At 41.3% G+C, this 18,976-nt stretch overlaps 3 protein-coding genes across 3 annotated transcripts; 2 read left to right on the top strand and 1 right to left on the bottom strand.

The window, feature by feature from the left end:
• Positions 1–835: 835 nt before the first annotated feature.
• tlr1 (toll-like receptor 1) lies at positions 836–5,137 on the top strand. Its single transcript, XM_073486636.1, has 2 exons — positions 836–952; positions 2,149–5,137. The coding sequence occupies exon 2, from the start codon at positions 2,156–2,158 to the stop codon at positions 4,559–4,561; it is 2,406 nt and encodes an 801-aa protein (XP_073342737.1). The 5' UTR covers positions 836–952; positions 2,149–2,155; the 3' UTR covers positions 4,562–5,137.
• ints10 (integrator complex subunit 10) lies at positions 5,050–12,620 on the bottom strand. Its single transcript, XM_073486637.1, has 17 exons — positions 12,089–12,620; positions 11,879–11,946; positions 11,683–11,786; positions 11,427–11,566; positions 11,250–11,331; positions 11,021–11,161; positions 10,694–10,868; positions 9,726–9,895; positions 9,456–9,595; positions 9,144–9,297; positions 8,834–8,916; positions 8,442–8,597; positions 7,781–7,889; positions 7,360–7,439; positions 7,108–7,270; positions 6,448–6,541; positions 5,050–5,601 (listed from the first exon to the last, which is right to left on the bottom strand). Exons 1-17 carry the CDS (start codon positions 12,215–12,217, stop codon positions 5,445–5,447), a joined length of 2,145 nt encoding a protein of 714 aa, XP_073342738.1. The 5' UTR covers positions 12,218–12,620; the 3' UTR covers positions 5,050–5,444.
• Positions 12,621–12,845: 225 nt separating this feature from the next.
• Positions 12,846–17,624, top strand: slc25a51b (solute carrier family 25 member 51b). Its single transcript, XM_073486638.1, has 2 exons — positions 12,846–12,986; positions 14,965–17,624. The coding sequence occupies exon 2, from the start codon at positions 15,038–15,040 to the stop codon at positions 15,971–15,973; it is 936 nt and encodes a 311-aa protein (XP_073342739.1). The 5' UTR covers positions 12,846–12,986; positions 14,965–15,037; the 3' UTR covers positions 15,974–17,624.
• The last annotated feature ends 1,352 nt before the right edge of the window (positions 17,625–18,976 follow it).

Below are 18,976 nucleotides of genomic sequence, written 5' to 3'. Positions count from 1 at the left end.
TAAAACAAACAGGCTGTTTTCTGTTGTCTTATGGCCAGGAGCTGCAAAGCACCTAAGATTTGATCAAACCACGCCAGGTGAGAACAGTGACACCACCTCATATAACCTTATTCAATTTAGCTCCACTTTGCCCAATGAGTAACAGCCAGTCACCCACAAAAACACCGGTGCTGCTGGTCTAAAAACATTGCTGTGAAATGTGTGTGTGTGTGCATGTGTGACTGTATTTGATAAAATAAATCAAATCAAAGCCAATCAAAAAACCCCTCCCTCATCCTCCATCATTAACGACAGTGTCTTGAGTAAACAGGGCAGTCGTCCAGGATACACTCTGCCTCAAGGCATTAGTGGAGGTTAAGGTAATTGAGTTGGGAAATGGTCATCCACAACCCAGACTGACCTCAGAGTGGTCGCGATGATACTACAGAAAGGGTGAACTCATTTCTTTGTGTCAATGAATCAAACTTTTATAAAGATGTTGAACAGAGGATCAACATCTTAATGCAGTCCACCTGATAAGAGCAAAAAGAACAGTAAGCTATTCAAATCTTAATGGATTTAAATCTGAATAACGGAGTACACTTAAATACTTTCTCTCTCCCAAAATGGGTTCCTTCTCTAAAAAACCTCTGTGCAGTCATTCAAAGGGAAGTGAAAAGAGGATGTACGATTTTATAATAGTGTTGAGTTGCTTTCATTTCCATGTGAATGTCATCTCTGCCTCATTATATATAGCAACATCAGTAGGGGCGGTTTCAAAAATAAAAACAAGAAGAAAAGCAACAGAGCGTGACCCTCATGATTGGGTTTTTGTTTGTGCACTCTTTGCACCATTGAAGTGATTTTGAAGGTATTCAGATATGACGGACTGCGACATGTCAACTCATTAAAAACTCGATAACATATTAAGGTGCAGTGTTTCTTCTGAAAAATCCATCTGACGTCAGAACAGGTGAGCTCACTCTTTTGTCTGTCCACTGTATACTTTTGTTTTATTTAGAGAGGACTTTATTTATTAAGGGTTTTACTTAGTTTTTAAAATGTTATTTCAATCATGGTCTATCAACACAGACAGACAGAAGCAGAGAAAAGCGTTAGAAGCATAATGGCAGAAACTTTGCATTGGACTCGACGGAGTATTTAAAATGTGAATGCAATTTAAGGAAATAAATATCTGTTTTGACTGAATTTGTTTTGGGACGTGTGGATGCACAAGTAATCCTAAACTTACTACTAAAGGTGGTTTAATTTCAATTGAATTCAAAGGTAACACTTAACACATTCATTGTTAGTTGATGGTTTTTACTGGGTACAAGGTTCGTCCTCATATGACTAAGCAGAGGAACACTGCGGGTTTCAGTGTCAACTTACATATACTGTATATTTACTTAGTTGCCACTTTATTAGGCACACTCAACCGTCCTGCATAGATACTTCCTTCACAAGAGTTAGAATGTTTGGTTTTGTTGCAACTGTTTAAGGTGGGTTTAGACTGACTGTTACTATTATTTTGTCCAATCCTTACTTATTTTTCCTGTTAAATTCTTGATGCATTTCTGCTTCAATTTGCTCATGAGGGGGCTGTCATTCAAAGTGTGTCCTAAATAAATACATTTAAAAATAATTGAAATTAAAATGGGTACATAAATAAGTAGGGGAAATAATACGAAGGTAAGTAAATACAGGAGCAAGTTAAAACCGAAAGATCCATTTCATCAATAAATTAATGTCTACATTTATTTTAATTTAATTAACTTATTGTTTGCTGCATATAATGACATATTCATTTATTTACTGAGTCATCTATTTATTTTTTGTTCTTGATTTTGGCAGTTACAGTCCTCCACAGTTAGCTAAAAATGTCAACAGAAATAAATAAGTTGGCAATTTTACATGTCCGATCCTGTCTACCCAGATGTGACTGCTGTTGTTAGCACCATGTCAAGTTAAGTTGGGTCTATAAAGACAAGACTCTCAATTTAAACTCAAAACACATTCAACAAAATTATGACCTTGACGGAGGTTTGACTTATTGCAAGACTCTTGTATTAGACTGCATTAGTTTTAGCTACGTGTACCGAATCACCTGGCAACTGAGTGTTTGAATCAATAATAACATGTATGTTTATTTTTTTTACTTCAATGCAGAAAAACAATGAGGCCTGTGTGCGCTGCCATCTGGGCAGCAGCCATATTGGTGGGACTCCAGCTGAGTGCTTCATCCTCTGAAACCAACGTCAACCGCTCATCCCAAAATCTCTCCTCTGTCCCAAGAGACCTGCCAGAGACAGTTGAGGTTTTAGACCTATCATGCAACCACATACAGCAGCTTCACCAAGGAGACTTCAATAACACCATTCACCTGAAGTCTCTCAACATTTCATGGAACAGCTTGGAGGAGATCGATCCAGACACGTTCCTCGACACACCACTCCTGCAGGATCTAGACCTGTCACACAACAGGCTGAAGAACCTGTCAGGTCAGTGGTACCTGCTCCACACAAAGAACCTTCGGGTGCTGAATTTGACCTGCAACGACTTTCTCACGATGACACTCGGGAGTGAGTTCAGTTCCCTGGTAAAACTTGAATGGTTAGCACTTGGAGCTAAAGACATCCATTTGGGTGATTTCAGGAATATTGCTGAAGTGAAACTACTTACACTGACACTTTCCCTGGAGGGTCAACTGGTTTATGAAGCAGGCAGTCTGAAGGATGTTCAAGCTCAACGGCTTCAGATAGCGTTGACTAGGAATCAGATACTGGACCACGATCTGTTCGGAGATGCTCTGTCACTCTTTGTTGAAGTGGAGTTGATGAATGTGACAGGAGGCTTCAGTAGTCAAAGTAAGCAGTTAAGTGAGAGAGCAGAAATCCACACATCTTATCTTCATCTCACCAACATAACAATCAGCTGGTCCGATTTAACTAACTATGTAAATGTAGTTCTGGGAACATCCATTAGCCATATGGGCGCCTCTGATGTGGCAATGCACACTTTGCCTTTTGAAGATACTCCTGTGGCGAAAACATCTAAAATGAAGTCCTTCACGGCCAGAAGGGCGAGGGTGATGTCTTTCTTTTTTTCACAAGAGGTTGTATACGACTTTTTCATCAACCTACCAGTGGAGAGTTTAGCAATCCTTGAGACTTCAATCATACACATGACATGCCCTGAGTCACAGAGTCAATTGCTCCAGCTGGATTTCTCCCTTTGTGCTCTATCTGACTCCATCTTCTCCAGTGTGAAGAATAAACAATTTATTGAATGTGAGAATCTAGCCAACCTGAAGAAACTGACTCTGGTGGGCAACAATCTTAAGAACTTTCAAGTGCTGAGCAAACGCATGCAACACATGACATCCCTGCAACATCTGGACCTTGGCTTCAACCAGCTGGTTTACGATGGTGTGGAAAAATGTGTCTGGCCAGCAAACATCACCAATATGTCTCTGTCTTCTAATCGTCTGACGGACTCAGTTTTTAAATGTGTCCCAAACGGAACAGAGACACTGGACCTCCAGAACAATCAGGTTTCTGTGGTACCAGCATCCGTCATGCATCTGGAAAACCTTTCATCACTCAATCTAAATGCTAACAGGCTGCGGGACCTGCCAGTGTGTAAAGGTTTGCCCATACTGAACGTGCTTCTGCTCAAGTCCAACTCCATCCACGCCCCGTCTGTGAACAAGCTGGAAAGCTGCCCCAAACTGAAAACACTGGATGTCAGTCACAACCCCTTCACCTGCACCTGCGCTCTGAGGAGTTTCATAAGTCTTGGCATGACTGAAAAGAAGAGAAGTGACATAGGCATTGAATTGTTGAGTTGGCCATCAGGCTATTACTGCATCTACCCTGAGACCATTAGAGACTCCACCTTGAACAACATCTGGATCCCAGTGGTCTCCTGTAATGTTGGCCTTCTAGCTGCCACCATCTTGTGCCCAGCAGTGTTTTTGATTCTTGTAGTTCTGACTCTGTGCCATCGTTTGGACATTCCCTGGTATATGGGCATGATCTGGCAGTGGACCAGAGCCAAACATCGTGCCAGAAGGCGACAACTTCGACCTGAAGATCTGGTGGGTGTTGAGTTTCATGCATTTGTGTCTTACAGCCAGCATGACGCAGACTGGGTGCACAACTCCCTCCTCCCCAACCTTGAAGGCCCTTCAGGAAGGCTCCGAATCTGCCACCATGAGAAACACTTTGTGCCGGGAAAGACAATCATCGAGAACATCATGAGCTGTGTGGAGAAAAGCAGACGCTCCGTGTTTGTGCTCTCGGCTCATTTTGTCAAGAGCGACTGGTGCCATTATGAATTGTACTTCGCCAGCCACCACCGCCTTGGTCATGGCCCAGACAGCATTGTGCTGGTGCTGCTCGAGCCTCTACCTCAGTACCTGATCCCATCCAAGTACTACCAGCTGAAGTCCATGATGGGCCGACACACATACTTGGAGTGGCCTCAGGACAGGGCCAAGCAAAGACTGTTCTGGGCCAACCTCAGAGCTGCCCTACAGGTGGACCTGCCAAACGCTCCAGTCACAGAACTAGAGGATTGATGACGTTCAAGACAACTCAGAACTTGTAGTCCACACTATTTGTATAAAGCTAGTGATGGTATACTCAGATACGCTTCCAAGTATAAAAATGTAAAGTGTATTATGTGCGTTGTTTTTCCTCCTCTGTTTTGTTTATATATGCAAAAAGACTGCACTGCTGCCGTCAATTGTGTGCACACTATCCAAATGATCATTTATTTGTAAGTCAGCTATCTTTCATGTTCACTTTTAGCATTGTGCACAATGAACGCTTCAAGGCCAGAAGTTGGAAATTCAAAAAAAAAGGAAGTGGAAAGAGGAAGTGAGAAAGGGACAGAAGGGAGAGGGAACACAGGAGTAAAACATCTGGAGAGAAAGAGAAAATAAAGCATGTATACTGTATTTCCAGTGTTACACAAGCGTACTTTCTTGAGCAACAGCATCTAATTTCTAATTTTGTAGAATGAACTGGTGATGAACTGACTGTTGTAATAAATCAAAATATCAAATCTTCTTTAAATCACATTTACTGGAAACATTAACATAAACTAACAATTTGATGGTGTTTGTAACAAAACAAATAAACTTTACAAAAGACTTTCAAAAATGCACTTCATTCATTTCCTCAATATTTACTCCCACAAAATCTCACTATATGATTAAACCACTTCAAAAGCGGTTAAGCACAGGAAACTACACACATACCATTAAAAACTGCATGAGCCAGATCCACATTTAAGGCAAGGAGATTTTTTCTTTTTGCTACAGTTCATTGATGAATGATGAAGACAAGACCGATAGAAATGAGTCCTGTGTTGGCCAACAGCTGATGGGGTCATAAAGTCAGTCCAGCTGTTCCCAAAATATCGAACTATGAAAAGGTATAAAAGTCACAGGCCAGGTGTCAAGGGAGTGACTGGATGATGATGATTTTCTCGTTGATGCAGAAACGGTGAAGCACGCTGAACAGGTTCTCTCCACAGCGCGACACCTGCCTCTCCATAGCCAGACGGAAATCTTCCTTCACTCCTTTGGTGATCCCACGGGTCACTGTGTGGTGTCTGAAGAAACAACAGTATATACAAAATGAACAGACATACATATGGTCAGAAATGTATTATTTTGAGATTATTTGTCATAAACAGGGAGACTGAGATCTATGCAGTAAAGACAAAATCATGCAAGCAGCAAGTTCCTTTTTCCTTACGTACATAAATCAGCCAGTCAGGTTTCATCATCATAAATAAAAACCACATAAAACGTGTCCACAAATGAAATGAGATCAAGTGTTATGAAAAGGCAAGAAACTAAATTGACTGCACATCAAGACCAACATCATCCTCAAATAACAACAACAACGACAACAGTGATGACCACAGAAAGACGAGCGATGGCTCAAAGAAACAAACGCCGACAGGAAATCAAAGAACGACTAACTCTTGATGTAAAATGACAGGCCCAAATAAAACTGGGGGATGACAAGCCTGGAAGTTGGGGATGAAAGAAGGGTGACTGGTGTTGGGGTGGGATGGGACTGTGGGAGGTGGGGCCCTGGGTACCTGTCCATCGTCTGCACCCCTTGTAGCAGAAGGGTATTTAACTCCACCCCCAGGGCGGGACTAGGGTTCCTGAGGGACAGCAATATTCAACAACTCTCAGTCAGTGAGGGTGCATTCAAGAGTGTTTACGTCTACAGCAATGAATTAAGGAGTCTGTTAGAAGCTTTATTTTACCATAAACCACTTCTCTTTCTAATTAACAGCATTTTCAAAGTAACAATTTTCCCCACAGGCCATGTCTACTTAGATCATCAATCATTAACACTGTTCTCTTTGAAAACAGCAACAGAACGGGAGTGTGCAGAGTCACGATGCCAACTGAAACGTTTCTGAATGCCAGGTTCTTACTTGATCAGCATTCCCTGATTGGGCAGCAGCTCCAGTTGAATCCTTCCCCCTTCTGGTGTGCGTAGGTACGCAAACTCCTCCAGCATGTCGATGTCTGACAAAAATCATGAGCTTATGGAAACTAACATCCATGACAAGAGAACGCAGACAAAGTTACTGCAAAGTAACTTCAGTTTCATTCAGTCTAAAATTCAGTCTAGTCAATCTGTGATTCTGAATATTTGAAAGAATTTCAATACTCATTTTCTGCACTGACGATAGACTGTTGCCAGCTGACAAAAAAATTGGTATTTAAGGTAGAAGTACCCGAAGTATAGGTTTAAAACATTAGAATATGCTCTGAATAAAAGTAAGGGACACACACCAAACATGTTGTACAGGTGTACACAGACCTCTAATATTAACAGCATTTTACGCAGAACATCTAAACTTTACTTCTGACCTTGAAAAAGCATGTTCCACAAAACCAATGAAGGTATACTTTGAATAAATAAATAATACATAATAAGAACCAATAAAAACATTACTACAACTACTTGCAATGTGTCCTGGGTGAGGCCCCTTGCCCTGAGTTAGACTGACTGAACTAACTAGTTTATAGTTGATATTTCAAAATCCATTCTCTGATTTGTTTGTGCGTGTGGTTATTGAAAAGGATACTGGTGACGTAGTTGAAGAAATTCTCATACTGGAAACTGCCTTGCTGACAGATCTTATCCACTGCCTTTAAAAACAGCATCTCGCCCTGTGGCCAGTCATGCTGCAGGAGCACCACCACATGACCGAGGGACAGGTCGTCTCGGCTGTCTGTAAAGGCACGGAGCTGATTGGACAGAATGAGAATTAAGAAAGTGGATTATACAAAGTTTAATATCCAAATTTCATGCATTTACACAGACTTAAACTAGTTACCTTGAAGCAGGCCAGCATCAGCTGGAGGCAGAAGGGTAACCCAGCTTTGCTGGTGCAGGGAAGCAGCCTCAGGTCATTACCTAAACATGACAAAAATGAATCACTGCGTACTGTTCTGATAATCACAGTTATGTATTTCTCTGTCACATGATGGTTTCAACAAAGGTCAGTTCTTTCGCATGAATACGTAAATTGCAGCAAAGGGAAGTTGTGGTGTGTTACTGGTCGCAAAAATCTGTCAAACACACACACCCACAAACACAATGTCCCAAATTTTAGTACATCATTTCTAAATATGAAACCTTTTACACTAAATTCAAAAGCTATATTAGATGTCAGTTTTACAAAACAAATTAAAGGCTTTTTATATGTCAGAATCAGTTGCTGAACGTTGTTTTACAAAAGCAGGAAATGACTTTACCTTTCCTTGTTTTTGTCTTGACTCTACCCTGATCCTCTGGAGTCTTTGTCGGTACTTGGTTTGGCGGCACCAGTCCACCGACGACATCAAGCAGCTTCTCACAGGCCATCTGATTAACAGATAGAGTACAATACATGCATCACATGTGTAAAAATGGGAGGGCTGGATTTATTATTGCTAGGCCTGTCCTTATTGGAACCTGTACACAAGTTTAAAGATAATTTAGTGCATTTCAAATAATGTTACGTAATAAAGCTATGCATGTTCAAAATCTGGTATAAATCTGGTCATAACTAAGTATATTCAGGTAGGTTAGAAGCACTATAATATACTAAAACCAAATCTCTACAAGTTGAACTCTGCTGCAGTTATGTGCCTCTAAAATTGACCTTAACTCCAGCCCCACCTGCAGGACGAACAGTGCAATACAGACTTCAGTGTTGACAAGATTATAACAAGAAATGTCTAAAGAATAATAGAATAAATTTCACAAATTTCAGGAATACAAAGAGACAACAATACCTGCTCCATGTACATCAAAATGTGATTTGAGAATGAAGAGACATGCAACCTGGTTTATATATGCATGTCTCCTGATGCCTACCAGACTTATGTAAGAGTGCTTGTGTATGCAAGATTGTGAGTGTGAGCATGTGTGTACCCTGTATTCTCCCAGTGCGTAGTGGCAGGAGGCCTGCTGTATGAGGGCCCTGTGGTGCTCCAGACTGGCCTGACCTGAGGGGCTCTGCTGGCCAGGCTGAGGCTGCTGCACTGCAGCCATCTGGTGCAGGCTGGAGAGGGCCTTACGATACTGTCCCTGGAGACACAGACACACACAGACACACAGACACACACTCAGCATGTATTCACTGAAAACTCATGAGGCACATGAAAAGACATTTTAACATTTATAAATATCTATATCCTGAGCTCTTTTTGCCTCATTCGTTAAATAGTAAATAAAAGAAGATATATTTATATATACATTTCCTCATAGGAACCAATAAAGTTTTAATTTAATCCTGTATAAAATGTTCAAACATGTCTCCTTGCCTGGTATATGATCATGTCGGTGAGGAATATTCTGAACCACAGCCAGCTGTCCGTCTTCCAAGAAGCACAGATCTTCTTGAACTCTGTTAAAATGCAAAGGTCCATTCAAATAATTAACAAATAATTAACACTTTTAGTTCCCGTATACCTACTTTAAGATAACTGGTGAGTTGTATCAAGACTCTTTTTAAAAGCCATAGGAATACACCTGCGGCTGTTGTGTTTGCCAATTAATGATATTGTGTTGGAGTGACTGGACCTTGTCTGGGTGTGTAAAACACAAAAACACATGAACTGAACAGCTGTTTACCAGTTTCCAGGCCGTCATGAGAGTGAAGGAGGTCCCAGCTCTCCCTCGCTGTGCGGAAGCTGTCCAGAGTCTCTGACCAGCTGGGCATCTCAGTCTTGTTTACTAAAATGTGTCGACCTCGACCTTTTCCTAACCCTTCCTCATCATCTGAGCTCTACAATGACACACGCACACACACACATACATAAAGATTAATAAAGTAGAAGGCATGATGGAAAAACACTATAATCTCACACTTAAAGTAATTTGTCCATCTTTCTCGGCTTTCAAAAAATCAGGTAGAAACATCTATGATTTCTGATCAGTCCTCACCATTGTCTTATCTCTCCCATCTGCCAGTTTGCGTTTCTTATGTGCATGTTTCACGGCTCCTCTTTCCACCTCCACATCATTATACACCGAGCTCAAATCCTCTACAAGGATCCACGGCCCCGAACTCAAGGCATTCACAGCTGTCAAACAATAAACACATCATTAGATCATTTAACTATTCATTGAAAAGACAATGAAGATGCATAACCTGAAAAACTAGAGTGAAATTAACAACTAATACTGTGTATGCTTTAAAAGACAGAGGCTGACCCTGGAACAGCGCAGGCTGTACAGATGAGACATAAAGGAAGGCGCTGCGGAAAAGGACGAGCGCAGCACAGATGACAACTTGACTGCAGCAGCGGGATCTCGTGTCTCCTTCCAGACCAGGCAGGTAGTGACACAGCTCCTTTACTCTCTGCAGCATGTCCACGTAACTCCTACAGCAAAGGGTACACACAAAAACAACAAAATATCTATACTAGCCTTCAAATGTCCATTGCTACACATATATAAGTCTATATAACATGTACAAGTGATCTGAACCTTCTTATTCCCGATGCTTCTCACATTTACAGACTTCTTGACACATGATGGAATTTGCATGCTTATGTGACAATTTATAATGTTTTTTAAATTTTAAATCAAGACTATGTTTAGTACTGACTGTTGTGCAATATAATGTAATAATGTAATATACTACTAGCACATTATACTGTGTATCAGTCTGTTTTTGTTCTGAAAACATATATGCTGCCTTACAAATAAATGTCATTATGATACATTGTCTGATTCTCTTATATGGACATTAATCTTTCATTCTTTTATCAATGACTGTATACTTATTTCTAAAAATATTAATAGTTTTATAATACCTCTCAGTAGATTACAAGATTAGTAATGTGTAAGTATAGATCAACAGCATCACAAAACTACAGACTCCAAAATTACCATGAGGTTTAATCAACATTCTCTAAACTACTTTTACCATAAACTGACACCTTCTTGACACAGGATTCATTGCAGGGCTGTTGTATTAGACTAAGGGATGCAAAACATCTTTCAAAACATCTGTATTTGCCTAGAATTTCACAATCTCTGCATCCCTACTTAAGAGTGCACTAATTTAAGATAGGTGTCGGTAATATACCATCACTTTTTTATATCAAGAATCACCAGAATAAAACAGAACCCTGTTTAACGGTACTGGCTGATTGACAGGCAGACAGATAGACTACCTCTGTCCCTTGTCTCCCTGCCACTCGCAGCGTGCTCCAACCACAGAGAGGATATCTAACAGCCTCTCCCAAGGTTCTGCCACCACCGATGACTTCTCCGACAGGCCATCAATCACATAACGCTGGGAGCCACGGGACACACTGGGTGACTTGAGAGATCCACCTTCTTGAGAGCCTGACACAAAGGACAAGAGGAAGAGGAAAAAAATGTCAGGCAGGCAGTGAGGAGAAAAATATGGAGACAGACCTCAAGAAATCTTGAAGTTTAAAGTGATCACACTGGGTTAGCATGAAGATAAAAGGAAAGAACAACATCATAAAGTTTACCCTGTATCTGTACATCAGGTGACGGTCCACGGGTAACATAGCCAATATAGAATTCAGCTGCTTTCAGCATGTACTTCTGCATCAGGCTGGCCGGCAAGCGCATGTCCATGTTGTTTATGACCAAGGGAAGGACATCACACACTGTAATGATAGGAACAAATTAGTGTCAAAGTCAATGCATATAGCAAGTGGACGTTTGTAACCGTTTTAATGAACTTGTTCCACTCACCAAAAAGTTTTCTGAAGCAGTTGACAGGAGTCTCCACGTTCTCCGATGCCTCCGCTTCTAACAATGTTTCTCCTAGATTGACCTAAACATACAACAAAATGTTACCACTGATTGCTTAAGTGTAATTTACTCTATGTTCAAAAGACAACACACAAGCGCAATGCTATCATTACATACCCCGTGTTGGACCACAGACTCTGGAAAGCGTTTAAGTAGGAGGAGCAGCATCTCTGCCTTCTCCAAAGTGTTGAAACACTGCTCAGTGGCTTTCAATAGCATCTCACACTGCACACGGCCAGGCAGTGTCTCAAAAAGCCCTGGGGGAAAAACATAAAGACAGATTTCCAAACATTGTCAAAAAACGATGTTGTGATATTTACTAATGTACTGTATGCATGGCCTGTATAGTAACAAGGCAGGCATCTCCTCTCACCTCGTAGAAACTGTGCATGTTTGTCCTGAGAGTCACTGCGCAGGGCAGCTGTGATTACACTGATTTCTCGCCAAACTATAGGCTGATCTGGAAAGTTTATAAACCTACAAGCAGAAGTCATTGACAACTGTTAGCTCAGAGTCAGGACCACTTGACATCAACACCAGTAACACAGAGATAGTTCACTTTAACTCACATGTCATACAGCAGTCTCCCTGCTGAAGCTGTCCTCTCTGCATTGCGCTCAATGATGTACATTTCATACTGTGAAAACATGTCAATCATATTTTAACAAAAGACTCATAAAGGAGGATCTACACATTTCAAACAAGTGAACTTGGCTTGTACAAGAAACTACAAATCCAGTGGTTGGACTATAAGCAGCTGAGGTGTGTCCTTATGTTACCTGTATGTTGAAATCAGTGGGGTAAAGGGTTCTGGCAGTGATGAGCCAGGCTTTGGCCGCACACGGATCATCGGACACCAGCTCTCGGGCTCTTTTCACCAAAAACTCGCAGTCTTTTTGCGCTGACATTTTACATGAATTGAGATTTCAGTGCCGAAGGCGACAAACTGACCCAACACGTTGTGTTTTAATGCATACGGCTCTCTAACACGCACACGTCTCTGTGAACAAATGTCAGGTGCAAACAGGAGCCAACGATGGCGTTAAGCTAAAGAGAGCTGCTCTATGCAAAATGTATGAGTACAGCTAGCAACATACAGCTAGCTAGCGTTAGCTGTGAGAGTGTCCGTTAGCATATTCGCTAGAGTTGTTCACCAGGCCCTGTTCTATTATTTAATTATCTTATTTACTTTTAACACCCATGCGTATCAACAAAAACAACGACTAAATGTAAAAAATACCAGTCAAAGCTAGCTAGCGTTACTTATTTACCGACAATTCCGACGTTACGACACTGACGTCATACTGCTGTCGTAAAATTAACGCTCCATTCTGCTTTACGACCAACATTCAAGCCCTGTCAAAAAAAAGGGGTCGTTTTAGCTTCCAAGTCAACATCGAAAATCCGGAATAATTTCCACACATAAACTATCCACTGTTAACATCGTGTTATAGATGTAAGTAAGTGTGAATGTGAAAGAAGCTTCCTAAACAGTCGTTGCCACATCCATATACTATCAAATCTGCAGTAGTGCGCATGCGCTGGAGATGCATTTCTGCTAGCTGTCACCTGCTGCTGCGGGGGCTGCAGACACGACCTACAGTTGTGCCCAGCTACCCTGAGAATAACTGCACTCCACCTGTCCGGGGACAGGACAGCTACTGGTGTACACGGCAGGTAAAGACTAATTTATAAGCCCGACGGCTTGACCAGCACTGTGCGACGCTCTTTTGCTTCTTGACATTCAGTTGCTGTCAACGAAGTCCCTAACCAATCATCAATCAGCACTCGTCCGATTTGACTCTGATTATGCTAACCACTTAGCATGCTAAGCAGACAAGTATTATGCGGGAGCATGCAGTCGTTATATCTGACAGTGTTCTCGTGTCAGCCCTTCTTCTCTTTGCTTTAAACGTCAACTAGACTGACTGTTACTAGCATAACCTCGAAGGCCCAGTCCCTAGCACTGTTGAGCTAGCTGAATTGGCTAACCAGCCTAGCATGTTGGTGTCCAGCTACTGAGCTAACGCTAAATATGCTAGCCCGTCGGTGATTTGTTCATCTGTTAGCAAGCTAGTCGTGCAGTAGATACAATTACTTCGTGTCTTTGTTGTAATATAATAGTTGACAGAGAGCAGGCCCATATGTCTGTGCCAGCCTACAGCTTGAAGGCATGTCAGGACAACAGGCATGACACGACAAGACGAGTATCAAAGAAGCTGTGCATACAGGGTTTGTGTTCGTAAGGGTTTAGTAATGGAAAATTATCATTATCATGTTGCTTAGTAAAAGTATCAGTATCATGTTGTGATTGTTTTAAATTGTAACTTTTAACGTCATCGGTCATTGGAAAATGCGTACTTCCGGGGTTACAAATGGCAACACTGACAAACACTGACATAGCAAAATGAAAGATCAGATCCATCAGCAGTCAGGTGTACTCTATTAACCAAGGTATAATAGGTCATTCACTCTGAATGTTGAAATTGTGCCTGTAAAACTCATCATAATGTTGGTGGTGATCAAATGTAGTTGTGTGTTGAGGAATTACAATGGTAACAGTGCAATAATATTTTATTTTTTTTATACTATAGTTTTATTATATTTTCTTTTAAATTCAATGACAGGCTCACAAAAGTCGTGGCATACTGACCCACAACTGTCTAGGGATTTCTGGAGTGGTATTTTGGTTGACATGCTGTGACCTCTAATGACCTCACAGCTTCTCCACCCCTATCTCCTCCTTGGTCTATGTTTAGACAACTCCAAGACAACATGCTCTATAAGATGAACTCTTTTTTTTAAATTTTGGTAAGACCTTGCTGTCACTCGAGCAGATTTGTTGTTGTTATTGTATGTGGTAGGGTGTGCCACTGGCTCCTTTAACGCTTCAACAAAAGTAGAACTACATTTAAAGCTTTGTGCTAATGTAGAATACATGGTGCTTTGTAACGCACATTAAATGAATGGATCAGTGTCTTCTGCCGCTCATAGCTGTGCTTTCCTCCCCCATAACTAAGCTGACACTTATCAGTCCGTTGAATTATGTAATAACCCTTATCAGTGGCCAGTTAGGGCAGCCTGGTTGTACACGTTGAAAGCAGGTGGAGGAGGTTAAACATTTCAGTCCGTTTAAGCCGACACGTAGCATGTATGGGCCATTTAGTCTAGACCCCAACTGATTATTTATATTTTAGACAATATATAGAGAAGAGTTTAACAAATAAATTGTATCAGCAGACATGTTGGCAGACGTGCAAAAAGAAATTGTGCTACACTATACAGTGTAGTTTTATACACATTTAATATTTAACAATCTACTCGCTGCATTTGATTTCATGTATTTTGATTTCTATAGTATTTTCTCAGCAAAATGAATGTTAAAAATGTTATTTACTATTAACTGCATTGTTTTTAAAAGTCTATGTACATATCTTTGACAAACATGAATAAATCTTTATTATTAGTGTTTTAAATGTTTTAAACAGTTATGTGATTGTGCCCAAATTAAATCCCATTTGTCCTTTGTGGTCATCACTGCCTCATTCTCCCATGTTTTCTGTCTCCCATACTGTCAAATGAAGGCAAAATAAACTGTAAAAATAAGGTCATGAAGCTTGATAAGTATATCTGATCTTTCCTCTCTCTTTCTCAGTGTATATATTTCACAGAAGAGTGCAGTGCCAATGTGAAGTTGGAGGAACAGGCTGTGGAGCACTGAGTCTCTCATGGCTGTTAGCACCATGGACTCTAAGTCGGCCCGGACACCTCAGCCTCAGGCTGCCCTGACTAAAGGAGGCCACTCCCTGCTGCCTGCTGGGGTTCTGAGTGCCAAGCTGGGCAATCATGGGAAGCACTACGTCTGTGGCTCCATTGCAGCTTTTACCAACATTGTGGTGACCTTCCCCATCCAGAAGGTGCTGTTCCGCCAGCAGCTGCATGGCGTGTCGGCCACTGAGGCAGTGCGGCAGCTCCAAAGGGATGGGCTGAGGAATCTTTACCGGGGCCTGTTGCCCCCGCTACTCCAGAAGAGCACTACAGTGGCCATCATGTTTGGCCTGTACGAGGACTTCTCTAGAGTCTTACTAGACAGGGCCGTTGGCACCGGTGTGCCGGAGCTGATCACCCGAAGCTTTGCTGCAGCGTTGGCAGGAACAACAGAGGCCTTACTGACTCCATTTGAGCGTGTGCAGACTCTCCTACAAGACCATCGGCACTATGGGCGCTTCAACAACACAGCTCACACGTTCCGAACACTTCTGTCTGAGTACGGTGTCAGAGAGTGCTACCGTGGCCTTGTGCCCATACTCCTCCGTAATGGCCCAAGCAATGTGCTCTTCTTTGGGCTCCGCGGGCCCATCAAGGAGCAGCTCCCAGAAGCCACTAGTCGAGCAGGTCACTTGGTTATTGATTTTGTTTGTGGAGGGTTGTTGGGGGCAGGCCTTGGCATCATGTTCTATCCATTAAATGTGGTAAAGTCAAGGGCTCAGTCTCAGGTTGGTGGAGCCTTTCAGCCTTGCAGGAAGGTGCTGCTAACAGTGTGGAGAGAAAGGGGTGGCAGTTTGGCCATGTTGTTCAGAGGGGCCCACCTCAACTACCACCGTTCACTCCTCTCCTGGGGGATCATCAATGCCACCTACGAGCTGTTGCTGAAGATCATATGAGGGGGGGATGGAGATGAGATTTAGAGAGAATGAGCATGTATATAAAGGGAAAAACCTGTATGGAGTGATAGAGCCTGTTTGGAGATAGATAGGAAATTGTAAAGTAAAGCTGATGCACTTGCTGTCTGGCACTGTTTTTGGGATGCAGGAGTTTCCATGAGTGAAAGACAGCAATGAAGTTGCACTTCTGACTGGGGCCAACAGTTGGTGTAAGATAAAACTGCCATTGTTACTATTTACTGTTGTCAAAGTATAAATAACAAAACGCACGCTTTAGCTGATACAAAACTTGTGCCAGGGTCCAAATGAAATGCCCCTATTTGCTTTTTCATTCTAAAATGTAGGGAGCAAACTGAAATCTGATGCTTTCTTCCCACAGTTTCAAGCAAAGATTATATGTCTGGATTAAGTGTTTTGTAGGAAAAGCTTATTCTTCATGTGTGCTGTGGTGTGTCCTCTTGACAATGTCCGTGTGCTTGTTTGACCAAGAGCACTTCCTCTGTGAGGCTGTTTTCTGCCACTGAAACACTTTTGTACTTTTGAAATACAATAAGATTTATTGGCAAGTAGAACTCTGGCTATTTCATTTCTCTTTATGCTCCATCTCCACCTGTTCAGCTCATATGTTGATTAGATCAGAACACTAATTCTTAAGAAATTATTAAAATGATCAAAATCGGTGTTATTCATGTTGAAAATACTGTCTAGCAGACATGGGCAGGCCATTTTAAACAGGTAATCCTCACAAAATTGCAACTTTTTGTCTCGGCTTATTTTATGAAGTGCTACTGGCAGGGTGTATGTGTTATTTGAGTTCTGACAAGTGCCCATTGATGTATATGTGAGTAAAACATACATTTACACCAAGTTCTTGTGTGTTTTTATAATTTATTAGAAGGGAGAAAAATAATATTGAATCTGTTCAAAGAAATAATCCCAGCTCTTTCATTTTTCAACAAATCCTTTTCCAGCTCCAGAAAAAGAACCTTGATATTCATTCGACTATGCACTGTCCCTGCATTTGGTAATTTTTGGTTCATTTATTAACTATAAAACCAAATGCTCTTCAGTGTTTGTTTCCTTTTTTATCAATTGTTTTATACATGTGTCTCTCTTCCTCTGCTCACTCTTGTATATCTTTGCCTATCTCACGCTTGCGCACCTCTCTGTCTGTAACATCTGTTGACATAATGGGCTCAGATTTCAAGCTCGAGTAGATGCAGTCACCACGCAGCAGCTCTCGCTGGGTACGACAGCCCAAAGAGGAAAGGCATGCTGCTTGGACACAGAGAGAGACTGAACAGTAATGGTGCTGAGAGAAGACTGGGGCAGAGGGTAATGTTCAGTGGCACAAAAAGCTCAAGCTGCCATGTAAATGGATCACTTAGCCTATTTTTCCAGTTTCTTTTCATTTTGACTGTCCACGGTGTACCGTTTCATGTGATCTTTTCAGGATTCTTCCTCTTTAAATAAGACTTTGTATTGAAAGAGGTTTTCTAAGTGGGGCACCCTCACTTATATGAGGTAATGCTGTTTATAAATGCAACTTTCCCTGAAGCACAAGTCACTGAATCACTATGAAAATGTCAAATTATCAACTGCAACCGAAAGAAATGTTTCAACTCAATCCATTAAAATTGTTGACAGTGAACAGTCTGTTATGTTGGTGTTTACTAGGATACATTTGTTAAATTTGGTTTCACTTAATTCAGCAAAACATGACTATGATTTACTTATGTAATTGAGGCACCCATACATTATGAAACTGAATGGCTTCTGTGTGTCTTATGACCTCTGTGCCAGTCCTCCTCCTGACAAACGCTTTACAATAACATGTCTCATCTATCATCCCTGCTCTTACCCAAATATGCACCGTAATCCTTTCTTTGTAATCAATCACACAAACATGCATCACCCTTACAATGATGTATTGTAGTCAAGCTGAACATACTGAGCACTGGATCATAATGAAGGATGAAGCAAACCCTTAGATACTGTGTTGAGTTCAGCACCTCTGTCTGCACTGCACTGTCAAACCACATTTTGTACATGTGATACAGTGCTGAGCGCAACTTTCTAGATTACTGTGTCAAGAAGTCAAGACTGCTGATAATGATCAGATTAAGGGCAATCTGACATGGGGACTTTGGATCAGGCAAAGTTGAGCTGCTGTGGTCACAAAGCCTCTCTGCTCTCTCGCCGATTCTTTTCACCCTCACAAATGTCCTCATTACTATCATCTTAGAGGAAATCTTCGATTTTTACATTCAAATTCATTATTTAAGAATGCATTTTAATAGTAAGAGTGGATATGATGCTCTAACTCCGCTGGCTCTCTAAATAATTTAGAGACATTCCCAGTACCAAATGAAAAAAAATAGAGAGAAAGGAGGCCTCAGTGCTACATGAATAGATAAACACTGCCTTCGTGGAAGTACGGCCACTCACTGCTGGGAAAGGAATCCCACAGTAATCCTCATTAATTGTATCAGTTGTTTAGTGAAAGTGCAAGTTGAGGCTACTTAGACTCCAGAGGTATATCTTCAAATCTTCATTCTCTTTTTTCTGTTGTTTTAATATTCAGCCCTGGGTTTAATGTTAGGTCAGGCTGGTAAAGTTTAAGTGTAACTCTAATTTTACACATTAAAGTGTGTTTATAGGTCACACAGTTTATATCATTGCATATTTGAAAAAAATAGCCTTTTGTGGCTCCAGAGGAAGCTGTATGTAGTCTGATAAATTCTGCCAGTGATATCACTCAGTGGCAAAGTTGCATTGTGGGTAATGGAGGCGCCAGGTGCTGAAAAGGAGGAAGAATGCATGGAATAAAAAAGGCGAAATCTCTGGTGCTGCTGTATGGATTTTCACGGTGCACTTAGACCCAATAGACAATATTTAGGTTATTTAGCATACATGGAGGTTGGTACATTAAATTAGTTGATAACTAGTATGTGGACAAAACCCAAACACCCAGATGTTCAACAATGTTAAGGTCAATGTGTA

The sequence above is a fragment of the Pagrus major genome, chromosome 18, assembly GCF_040436345.1.
Source record: "Pagrus major chromosome 18, Pma_NU_1.0".
Classification (NCBI taxonomy): Eukaryota; Metazoa; Chordata; class Actinopteri; order Spariformes; family Sparidae; genus Pagrus; species Pagrus major.
Note: the sequence above shows the minus strand (reverse complement) of the source record. Positions and strands in the feature narration are given on the sequence as shown.

Coding starts and splice junctions, on each gene's coding strand:
- tlr1 (XM_073486636.1), top strand. CDS start 2,156: ATGAGGCCTGTGTGCGCTGCCATCTGGGCAGCAGCCATATTGGTGGGA.
- ints10 (XM_073486637.1), bottom strand. CDS start 12,217: ATGTCAGCGCAAAAAGACTGCGAGTTTTTGGTGAAAAGAGCCCGAGAG. Junction 11,787..11,878: donor GGGAGACTGCTGTATGACAT/GTGAGTTAAAGT, acceptor TTCTGCTTGTAG/GTTTATAAACTTTCCAGATC. Junction 9,298..9,455: donor ATGGGAGAGATAAGACAATG/GTGAGGACTGAT, acceptor GTGTCATTGTAG/AGCTCAGATGATGAGGAAGG.
- slc25a51b (XM_073486638.1), top strand. CDS start 15,038: ATGGCTGTTAGCACCATGGACTCTAAGTCGGCCCGGACACCTCAGCCT.